The following is a 12,256-nucleotide window of genomic DNA, read 5'->3' on the forward strand; positions in this document are numbered from 1 at the left end:
TCAGGCCACTTGAATTGAGGTTTAGAATCTCTTGTGCCGAGCAATAAATCATTCAGCGGTTGGATGATTTCCGCGCAACCGGGAATAAAACGGCGGTAAAAATTTGCCAGTCCCAGAAATTCTCTCAGCTGACGTATGCTGGATGGTGTTGAATAGTCTCGAATAGCTTTCACTTTGTTGTCGAGTGGTCAAAGCCCCTGATTGTCAACATGGTGGCCTAAAAACTCTAGAGTTGGTACGCCGAATTCACATTTTGCGATATTAATAACAAAGCCATGTTCATCTAAACGTTTGAATAGTTGGTAGAGGTGTCGTTTATGTTCTTCGTCGGATGCGCTGGCCACTAAAATATCAAGATAAGCGAAACAGAAGTCGAGTCCTCTGAGAACTTGGTCAATAAACCGTTGAAAGGTCTGGGCAGCATTGGGTAACCCAAACGGCATCTGAACGAATTCGAAGAGGCCAAGTGGAGTTACAATTGCTGTTTTTGAAATATCGTCAGGTGCGATGGGTACTTGATGGTATGCTCTGAAAAGATCTATTTTTGAAAATACCGACATACCATAAAGATTTGCAGAAAAGTCTTGGGGATGAGGAATCGGGTACCGGTCAGGGATTGTGTCGTTGAGGGCACGGTAATCTCCGCATGGTCCCGAGTCATCTCTCTTCTTTGGTACTATACTTGTTGTCACCTCAAGAACCGTAGTAAAAAAATCCGGCTCCTCGCGGAGCATCACTAATTTCCCCCTTTATGTGGAGAATATCAGGTATATGAACGTGCACTTTAGATTTTATATGTGTTATCTAATCAAGACGTATGCGTTTCAAGCACCAAAAGCATCACTCCTTCCTCCGATAGCCAAATCTCGTAAGGACTGCTTCGCCCGGCGTATGAAAAATGCGCAAAGCGTCCTTTTTTCTTGAGGTGAAAACGAGTATAGGTGTAACGGAGATGCCCAGTTGCTAGAAGAAGGTCGCATCAGTCTTAAGTCCATCATGTGCTGAAATTCTTGACATGCCACTTGCAGTTTTTCGGGAGCTAGACGACGGGCGTGGACATGCACGGGAGGTCCGTAGGTTGTGATGAAGTGTGGCACGTCGTGTTTGACTGGTCGCTCCGTGTTGCATGGTTGTGTCAGGCTGAAAAAGTTTCCAACGATGGTGTCGTAGTTTGTGTTTGTCTTCAGACGGAACAGTGTAAAACTCAGCAGTGGTGAATTAGAACACGACACCGCGCACGCCGGTTTGAGTAATGGCGTCTAACAGTTTATGGTGCATCATGTCCACCAGAAGACCGAAATGAATTAGAAAATCGGTTCCAATGATGGGGTATTGAACATTTGCAATTATAAAGACCCATCGGAGCGTGCGTCGTAGTCCGAAATCTACAGTTACTGATTTCTCACCGTTGGTGGTGATGGCAGTTCCATTGGCTGCTTGCAGAGCGTTAGTAGTGGTTTTGATTTTGCGGTCTTGTGAGGTAGCAGGAATAACTCTGACCCCGTATCAATTAGAAATCGGACATGTGTTTGGCGGTCAGAAACGAAGAAGAGGATGGGGCGGCCGGGAGACGAGCCAACTGAACTGGCCGCCGTCAGTGGTTGGTCCGGATATTTCCCTGAAAAGAGCAGGGGTTCTGGCATTGGCGTGCGTAGTTACCAAACTTGCGATGGTACCAGCGTATCTGACTGTTCGGAGACGATTCTCGTGGGTTGCCGCGAGAGAAATTTTTACGAGGCGATCGGCTGTCTTGTCGAGTCGAGAAGTTATTTGAATGGTGTTGGTTTCTGCTACGAGGGTTTGGGAAGCGCAGCAGTCGTAGAGTTGTCTCAACCAAATGAGTAAGATTGCGTACTTCCTCTCGGAGTTGCTGAACTTATGGCGTCTGAGTGCTTACTGGATGGAACCAGTGCGCTAGTGGTTACAGAAGGTACAGCAATATCCAAAATTTTGTCCACAAGCTCGGCTAAGCAGTCCAAAGAAATGTTACTGGACGTCGCCAAAGTATTGTGCGCGTTACTCGGGATTCGTCGCAGAAAAAGTTCTCGCAGTATGGTGTCGTCGAAAAAAAGCTGCCCGATCTCCGAGAAGTTGCCGCATTTATCTTAGCAATTGAGATGGCTTGCGGTTCCCTAACTCTTCAGTTGTAAGAAGTTGTTGAAGACGTCGTTGCTCTGATGCCGTCGTGCGCTTTATGAGCTCTTCTTTGATCTTGTCGTATGGGTGAGTGGCGTGGGGGTTAATAATAAGATCCCGTACTTCTCCAGCTTCCTTTGGTTGGAGGGTGCTGATTACGCAACGAAATTTTGCCTCTTGTGATATGTTGCGTGTTGCGAAACGAGACTCAATGTGCGCAAACCAGTGACCTGGATCTGCTGGCCAAAAGGACGGAAGCTTGACCGTCACGGCAGTAATGACCGAAGGGGTCTCACCGACACCTTGCATGGCCTGTGTTCTCTGTCCGGGTCACCACGTGATGGGACTCAATTTCATATATATCACAATTTAATCGCGGAAACGGCAGTGAGCGTTGTAGTCATTCTAACCCCTGTCTGCTCATGTTCATCATCTCCTCGAGGGGCTCGAGGACGAAGTTTTCTTCTTCTTCCGCAGCCACCACAGTTACATTTCTGACATGTATGAATATCTGCAAAGCCATAGATCTATTACTTCCCGTACGTTCAAATATCTGGTGATATTTGTGATATTCAATGCCAAGTAAATTCATGCGCTGTTACCTACACTATTATTTAAGTTATTTCAAGATATGTAATTTCTTAGAAGTTATAACGAAACCTTCTTTGAAATATTTTCCCGTTCATCTGACCGTCCATGCCTAGCCCCATGGCATGGCATGTATGCTAGCACAAGCGGTCTGCACATTTGCATTTGAGTGTCAGAGGGCATTATGCCCGCTTGTAACCGCTTAAGGCGAGAAAACACACTGACATACTGACTTCATGTACCAGGCTGCCCTGGAACATTTTTTATATGTGCATTTAACTAAAGGTTTTTCAGTGTTCATGAGACGAAACCTACAAACTGTCTATGAGAAATAGTCGTTTATAACATTGGTATAATACTTTCACACCCACGGTGAAACAATGGTTTGTAAAACATTGAGAAAACATATACGTATATCAGAATCGTTCCAAGGTCACCCGAGAGGGTAAAGTTGTGTACCAGTGTGCTTTCTCATCGTGAGCAATAACAAGCGGAAACAAAGCACTCGGTCAGATTAAAACGCAAATGTGCGAACCAGCCTTTACCATTACGAAAACTTAAGCAAAGCAATGTAGACAAGCACTTACTCATAATTACGCCTCTACTTTATTCACGTCTCCCACCGGGAATCACACCTAGAACTTTCGATCCGTAGCCCAATGATCTATACCGGTGCCAGCTGGGCGTATTTTTTTAATTTATTGCCAGAATGCTTTTAGTGTAAAAGAAAACCCTGCAAGTAACTATTCCTACATAACACTAGCCGAGCTACGACTGACACCGAGGGATTAAAAATATCTTATAACGGCTAGCTCATTGAGGACAGGCAAGCGTTCTTGTTCACCTCCTAGTGCGTCTCCTACTATATTTTTTACTCCCTTACTTCACGCCAGTACTCTGCATACTGCGTGGTAGTGTATACAGCTAGAGTAGAGTGGTAGCAATTAATCAACAATATGCACCGCTTCACTAAAAACGACTCTTTAATGCCTTTCAAATAAATCTAAACGACCCCTACTTAAATCCTTAAATAATGGCTTCCATGTGTAAATGACTTCGCAGATAAAGGTAACTGTCAATTGTTCTTATTATACTTACATTTTCCGGGAGATGTTGCAACGTGCACTGCAGCGATTTTAATGCAAATTCCGATCCATCCTTCAACAGTTCTTAGGGAAACAAAACCAAAAAAAGGGGAAAGGCTTCTATTATCCCTTTTAAACATGGAAGTATCTGGTATTTTCTATATACGTATACGCAGAATGTTAATTTTATATAAATCCTGAACAACAGAAAGCCCCGTGTAAATTATTACAGAGCAAGTGCATTATATTAACCTATAAGTTTTTAGAAATTTAATCAACGTACATTACGTTTCAACAATTGTCTCGACTTAAAGGGGAACTCCGCCGATTTTTTAGCTACCTATTCCAAAGGCATCATCTGAATGCAGATGGCTTCCTGATTTCGAAATGCTGTCTGGTTCCTCCAGATTCACTCTAGTTAATTAAAAAAGTTATATCTTGTTCTCTGCCGAAACTAATACATCGTCCTCCCCAGCTTTTCCCCAGTTTTCCCCGCCAACCAAACGTGACGTCACTGGCGGGCAGCGAGGTGCCCGGCCGGCAGTCGGGTACGCTCGCGCCCGCCTTTCTCGGCGGCGCACGTCCAATAGCCAGAAAGCAGGGGCGCTCGTGCTATCGGAAGTTGCTCATAATCTCTAGTCGCACAAAGTATGAACTTGGCCTACGTGCTAAACTGTAAAAAGAAGAAGAAAAAATTAGTTTTTAAAACACGAAACTAGCGAGCCGCGGCTTGAGCATACCGCTCAAGCCGCGGCTCGCGAGTTTCGTGAAATCGCTATACTTCGTTTCGGCTTAGGTCCGAGCGCGGCCTATGTTATGAGCCAAAGGGCCAATCATACAGCGCAAAAAGCGCAGCGTCATGGCGTGCTCTCTGCGCTTTATAGAACTAGCCGGCAGAGGAGCACGCACAGAGAAACGGCGGATACCGCGGCCGGTCCTATCAACTGCAGAAAGCACGCCATGACGTTGTGCCTCTTTCGCTGTTTGATTGGCCCTTCGGCTTATAACATCGGCCGCGATCGGACCGAAGCTGAAACGAAGTATAGCAAATCCGTACCCTTTTTATCAGAGCCTGGCTGGCGAAGAAAGGTTGAAGAGCCAAGCAATACATTTTTTGACAAATTACCAAGGCAACACGGAGAATGCTTGGAATGTGGGTGCGCAGGTGCCCCACACGCTCGTGTTACCAGAAGAAACGTGCCATATCTTTTAGATTTTCTTTAAAAAAGTTACTATTGCAGAAGCCAGAACGTGTAACTACTCTTGTAGCATGCAAATGCTCCGTGGTGCTTAAAGGCCCGTTCACATTCTTGCGACCTCTTAGAACTGGATGCCTTGAAACTTCTTACAACCAGAGGGCATACTGGCGTCATCTATTGGGTAGCAGTGTAAACCTGGCGGTCCGGCATATTTTCTATTTCTCTCGCGCATTATCCTTTCTTTTTTGGCTCGAAAATTGTTTGTCAACGTTATGAACGAGCCTTTTTCATAGGTATTACGCACATTTGACCTCGGAAATCCCGCAAAAGCTACGCTCTTGTGAAATGCAGTTCCAGGGTCATCGCATAGATGGCGCCAGAATGCCAGTGTGTTCCCTCGTCCTAAGAAATTTTAATAAGTTTTAACAAGTCTCGTCTCTCTCGGTCGTACTCGGTTGCAAGAGCGTGAACGGGCCTTAAGTAATTTAGAAAAAGATCAAAAGACCATTTCAGAAAATCGCTTCTGATTGGTGCCATTTTCAGCGTTCGTGCGTGTAGCGCATACTTTGCTCACCTTCAAAAGCGGCGAACATGAGCGTGCTGGGCTGCGTCCTAAGTCTAAGACATGTTGACTCTAATTCTCATTCGGGTAGGTAAAATGGCAGGTTACTGTTCATGAAGATTGCGTTAAAAGGACAATTAAAACAACTCCGCAACCACCAAGCCAAACATCAAGGTGCAATTGATTGCGCATAAAATACACAAAATACACTATTTATCTCCAAATAAAGAATATTTGCTTGAACATACAACACTGCAACACTGCGTAAGCTACATACATCCATCATAAAACTTTTAATTCGAAATAAGTGAAAAAAAAGTTACTCAAAGCAAAATTTCCTCCCGTATTTTTCTCTTCCTTTTTTACTTTCGGATAATAATGCAACTGGTTCAAACACTCATCCACGAGTGCACATAGGAGAGGAGAATTTTTGTATAAGATATTTTTTAATTAATTTTGGTTTAGTACAGCTTCCATCCCCTGTATGTTTACATGCCTCCCTTCAACGACATTAACATTTTCATGGTTTAATAAAAAAAATTTCAGCCCTATAACATTTTCCCGAAATAGAATAAAATAAAGGCGTTTTCACCACCTCTTCTGCGAGAGAATATTGCACGCCAACCATTACACAAACCCGGCAACGGCTGTATCGCACATCAATGGAGCTCAAAACCTGTTCCATAAACCTCTGTAATACCAGACAGGAATATGAATGTGTCGAAAGAACTCCGACTTGAACTTTGTTTAGGCGTGTGACGTCTCGTCTTCAACAGATCGGCCGCGTGAGTGGAACTCCGAGAGTAGCCCGAGCTAGATTCGATGTCCAAAACATATATAGTGTTTATCTCTCTCTCTCTATAATTACTGAAGCAATTATGAATAACAAATCTGACTTCGCCAAATGTCGACTGTAGTGATAGGCTTTGAACTGTTTTTCTCGGTATTATTAGCGCTCCTCCTTGGACGGATGTCGTAGTGGTCACAGCCGGCTTGAGTTTGCGCTTGCCGTTCCTGAAGCTGTTTCAACTGCAGAAGGACACTCAACTAGCAGCACGCGGCTGTAAAGTATTCCGAGCATAAGTGAGAATGTTTCACGCGACACTATAGTCCGTTGCAACTCAAGAAGGTAGGGCGAGGGTAAGACGGGCCGGGGAGGAGGCAGCAGACGGAACGCTAAAGACAGAAGAAATTTCCCCTTCTCTTCTCCAGGATTCCGTCTGCTTCCTCCTCCCCGGGCCGTCTTACCCTCGCCCTACTTTATTGAGTTGCAACGGACTATAGTTTTCTGGACACACAGCGCACGCAGAAGCACCTTGACGTTTTTATGTATTTATACATACTGCCGGCTGCCATTTGGCAGCCAAGGCAGGAGAGGGCACACAAGAAGGAAACCAGATTACACGCTAGTAAAAGAAAAAGCATCTAGGACTGCACATCTAAGAAATAACGCTGTAATAATGAGGCGAATTCCTGAACGGACGAGACATTTGTAATGTTGGCAGGGAGACTATTCTATTCGTTAATGGTTCGTACGAAAAAGTCGTTTTTTTTAAACATTGGGTTCTGCTGTAAGGTACCACAATTGCGTTACAGTGCTTGTGTCGTGTGTGACGGAATGAGTCATGTACCATGGGATACAAAAGCTTTAGACGATTAATTTTGCGCCGGGTTGAAAGAAGCTCGATTTCCGACCTATTGTACAAGTTAGTGATAGAGCTCATCCTTCTGTATTCGTTGTAAATGAAGCGCAGTGCTTTCTTCTGTACCCCTTCGAGTCGATCAATATTAAGTTTAGTCGCAGGGTCCCAAACAAGATCCGCGTATTCTAAAAAACGTCGTATTACTGTCGTGCAGATTGCAAGCTTGGTTTCAGGGGTACAGTGCTTCAGCCGCCTCTTCAATGACCATAGCTTTGCTGATGCCTTCTGAGCAGGCCAGGATGTGTTACTATTCCAACTGAGGTTCGAGGAGATAATGACACCTGAGTATTTGAATTCGTGCACAGCTTGTAAAGGGGAGTTTTGTATACAGTAGTTGAATTCCAAGGGTGACCTTTTGCGCGTTACTCTCATTTGTACACTTTTCGAGCTGTTTAGCAACATTTGCCATTCGTTACACTATTGAGAAATTGAGCACAGGCACTTGTATAAAATTAAGTTGGTCATTGCTTGAAGCTATTTCAGTAAAAAGCACACAGTCATCGGCAAAAAACCGGCAGTGTATACGCTCGTCAACGGTCAAATCGTTCAGAAAAAACAAGAAAGAGCAGTGGGCCCAGCACCGATCCTTGTGGAATGCCCGAGATAACTGATACAATTGGGGAACAAACCCCACCTACTTCAACAAACTGATGACGGTTGCTCAAGTATGAATCCAACCATCGCAAGAGCTTATCGTTTCCTAGAATCACTCTTAGCTTGGTAAGTAGTTCGCTGTGTGACACGCGATCAAAAGCCTTGGCGAAACCTAGGAATGCTACATCCCTTTGCCCCCCCCCCCCCCCCCCCCCTTGTCAACGACTTTTGCAAGTTCATTTCCTATATAAAAGAGCTGAGTTACCCTGGAGCAGCCACGCCGGAAACCATGCTGGATCTATGATAAAAAATTATTCGATTCAAAATGTGACATGAGATGACTGGATAAAAAGTGCTCTAGAACCTTGCTGCACGAGCAGAGCAAGGAAACGGGCCTATAATTCGATGCGTCATGGCTGGCCTCCATTGGTGCCGGGGAGCGCATTGTTTTTTCTCCCATGAAAACAAGGATTAAAAGATAAGCTTTTCCCAAAACTGTTTCTACAATTTACCGCCGATCACAGATTGCTATCCATTGCAAGGAAACATTCAACCTTGAAGCTCTGAAAGAATTAATAATGTAATCTCAATCGCTGGCGTCCAGGAAGCCGCTTCGTGGCTTCCCGAGTCGCTGGTCCGCCTTCCCCCCGGTGACTTACGCGCGTTGGGAGAAGTAGGGAAGTTTCATTGCTGCCAGTAGAGTCGCCTCCTGGAACCCTCGCCGCCGTCGAAACTTGAAAATGCAATCACTTGACGAATAAATTTTATTTTTATAATATATTTTGGTTATCAGTTCAGAAAGGGTTATTGAGGTGGTGTTAAAATTTCCAGCTTAATTGAAAGATTACCAAAAAATCGGCTGAGTTCCCCTTTAATTAACTCACGTTGTTGCTAGTTGTTAGAAGCAAAAATAAAGCGTTCGTGTACAGTATTAACGTGCTTTCTAAGCACTGCGGATCGGCGCATGCTGCAGTCTCCGTGTAACTCTTGTTTTAGAGTGCAGCTCTCAGGCGCCCGTTTCCGGCTTGAGCGGCGTCGCCGTCGCCGTCGGCGTTACCGCGACCTCCCTCCCCCCCCCCCCCCCCCCCTCGAGGACCTCGGGAGGACCTCGGGAGGACCTCGGGTTCGTTCGGCAGGACCTCGGGAGGACCTCGGGTAGCCTCGGTGACCTCGAGGAGGGGGTTCACGTGACCCCCCTCCCCCGAGGTCACGTAAACCCCCCCCTTGGTCACGTGACCCCCCGAGGTAACATGACCCCCCCCCCCCCCGAGGTCACGTGACACCCCCTCTCGAGGTCACGTGACACCCCATCCCCGAGGTCCCGTGACTCCCCCCCCCCCAACCCCCGAAGTCGCATAACCCCCCCTCAGCACCCTTCCCTCCTCCTCGTCAAGAGCTGCGCTCTAATTCGGCGTTACAGGGAGTTGTAAACGGCTTTCACTTTTTACATACAAGCATAAATATCTGTCTTTCAAAGCCTAAGCTCGTCGTGCCCCTCGACGGGAAAAACATATGCTCTCACTGAGTAGGATGGCAACACAAATGAAGAACCTAACAGTTATCGAGTACAAAGTTGTATTATGATAATATCTCACTCATTTACGTTTAGTAGCAGGCACAAAGCACGTAGATGCTATTTTAGTCTTAAGACGTTGAAACAAGTACTGCAACGTTGAAAAATTGTGTTGCGTGAGGTCTTAAAGGTGCCCTAAGGAGGTTTGTGGAATCGCCTAAATATGAAAATAACTCACTTTGTGGGCTCTAAGCACTGTTGAAATACAGAAATCTTAACTATCCGCAGCCGATTTTCCTATTAAAAATGCGATCAAAGATCGAAGACACTGAGATCGTAACCGGTGATGGGAGGAACATTGTTCCGTGAGCAAGGGCGACATGTGACCAATTAAAACGACATTAGGTTGAGATTGCAAACGCTATTATTTCAAAATGTGTATGCTTTTACAGGTGATAAAAGCAAATAAGAGTAGTAAAAAAAATTTTATTTCGCGGCGAGGGAACACAATATTGCAATAACCATCTTAAAAACAGCGTACTATGTTTTTTTGTTTCGTTTTCTTTTTGTTGTTGTTTTCCGTGTTAGTGATGTGTCCCGTCGTCAGCCCTCAAGCAAGCACTCGCTAGGTTGAATCGTAGTCCGGGCTGTAGGGGCAAGGAGCCGCGCGCATTCGAGATATCACTCCGCGGTTCCGCCGGTCGGAGGCGCGAGGGTCCTGCGCTTGCTGATGGCTGATAACGTGGTCCTGGTTTCGAAACATGCTTCTCCCATCGCCGGAGATGACCACGGCGTGTTGCGATCTTTGATTGCATTTTTAATAGGAAGATCGGCCGAGTATCGCAGTGACTTAGCAATTTCTAGGATGCTTAGAGCCAGCAGAGCGAGTTATCGCCCTATTTAGCAGATCTCAGAAACCTCCTTAGGGCACCTTTAAGTCGTGTTGATTTTTCACGTGGTTCTTTTGCCATAGTGCCGCGGTAATTTTACCTTTCCTCGTTTTCTAATTTTGTCCAAATCAAATTGACGATCGTATATACTCAGCGTGCCCTTTAAACAGGGTACTCCGTCGTGTGTTGCTAGTGTTTGGCCCACATATGAAACGCGAGAAAAGGCTAACGGTTCATGTGCAATGCCAGTCTATACGATTACATCTAATATAAACTAAACGGCAACAACCGTTAACCCAAACCATTATGGAGTTTGATTGAACTAAATTTACCACATATTTGGGGATCGGTTGACGGTGCTGTTGGTGATGTAGGTGTTGACGCTGGTGTTTTGCTCTGGGCTGCTTGTTTCGTGTTGGCTGCTGTTAACTTCGAGGATTGTGGCGTCTTCGGGACTTTTGGTTGTTTCAGGGTTGCTGGTTCACTCGACTTTCTAGCGTCACCTAAAACCAATAAAACAGAAAACGAAAAATACGCTAGCGTCCACCTGATATCCATAACCAACAGCAATGCCTCGAACACGTAGATGCTCTACGGCCAAGTGTACGTGTTGTGGACCTTTAAACAGACAGCTAAAGACTACACGTGTGCCCTTTGACGTCGGTGTTCACGAATTAAATTGAGCGCCCCGAGAATAAACATTTATGAAATTCAGAAAACGAAAACACGCTGTTCGCATTTTAGAGTCAGGCGCTCTGCTATGCGATGGGGTTTGAAAGGGAGGCAAGGGTTTGGAGAAAGGTCAGAATTACACGAAGAAAGGTCAATCACAATAAGTCTGTGCGGAGTGCGTTGTAGCTCCGCGCAGATATTTTTTTTCCTCCGGCACTCCTCGCTAATACAAAAAAAAAAAAGTTTTTTTTTGTAAGTTACTTACGCTTTATTCCAACATGTTAGAATTTTGGTATCCCTTATCATAATCGATTGCTGTCAATTCTTGCATTAATATTCGGGCGAAAAATAATTAAATTTTTTTGTAGAATGTTTGTCAATACGTTCTTCGTTCGTCGTAAAAACACCCCACTACTCGACTTGGTCGTCTGCGTCGCCACCCGCCGTAGACCCTGGCAAGCTTCTTGGTCCTATTTTTCACAGAAAAGGAGCTACGCTTTGTAATTTTATGGAGAAAAAACCGACCTGTGAAATACATCTTTTTCCGTCTTTTTTTTTTATTACGAAGCTGCTTTTTTATTTATTTAATTTCATGATTGAATGGATTGATGTATCTTTGGTTAGATTTCACACATAGATATGTTGTGAAAAATGGTTAAACGGATCTACGCACTGGTAAGACAAAGTTAGGAAAAAAATGCAGATTCGGAGGATAAGTGGAAATATCAAGGTTAAAGGGTCCGCTACTGCATTAAATAACATTTCATTTTTCTCAAAGGTCAGTCTATATGACGTAAACATGACTCAGAATAGTAGACTCGACGTTCGAAGTTACGCTAACTAAAATGGCAATGCCGCTTGGGCGCGCTGCGCTTCATCCGTTGATCATTTCTATGTGTTTTCTGTTATAGTTACTGTTGTCACTGACAGCCTAAAAACCGTAGGGCGTGGCGGGTCCCGAGCATATTATTATCACTCCTCAACCAATGGTAATTGCGCGATTAGTCGACAAGAACGCCGGAGAACGAAGCGAGAAGTATGAACATGGTACGCGAAGCCATGTGTTTCTCAAGCTATGAGTGGTCATAACAGCTTAAAAAGGGCTAAGCGTGGGCTCGAGAATTTTACTATTTATTCAAAATACCGCACAGGCTCGATAAAGGCCGACGACCAGTTAGCGCTTTCCACTTCACGCCTTCTTCCTCCTCTCTCCCCTTTTATCCTTTCCACCGTTGCCTGTTTTCCCCTCCCTCACGGTGAGGAGGATCTTCTACCTTACAGGACCTTGGGTCTGGTCGTCGGCCTTTAAAGGGA

General features: G+C 45.0%; 1 protein-coding gene across 1 annotated transcript in view; it reads right to left on the reverse strand.

The window, feature by feature from the left end:
* The window catches only part of LOC120841977, an 87,178-nt gene extending 76,350 nt beyond the window's left edge, over positions 1 to 10,828 (reverse strand). The window contains exon 1 of the mRNA XM_040212971.2: positions 10,603 to 10,828. Coding sequence (XP_040068905.1) covers positions 10,603 to 10,828 — 226 coding nt within the window. The remainder of the gene's footprint in view (positions 1 to 10,602) is intronic.
* Positions 10,829 to 12,256: the final 1,428 nt, after the last annotated feature.

Source organism: Ixodes scapularis, unplaced genomic scaffold (assembly GCF_016920785.2).
Source record: "Ixodes scapularis isolate PalLabHiFi unplaced genomic scaffold, ASM1692078v2 PGA_scaffold3__209_contigs__length_174095766, whole genome shotgun sequence".
NCBI lineage: Eukaryota > Metazoa > Arthropoda > Arachnida > Ixodida > Ixodidae > Ixodes > Ixodes scapularis.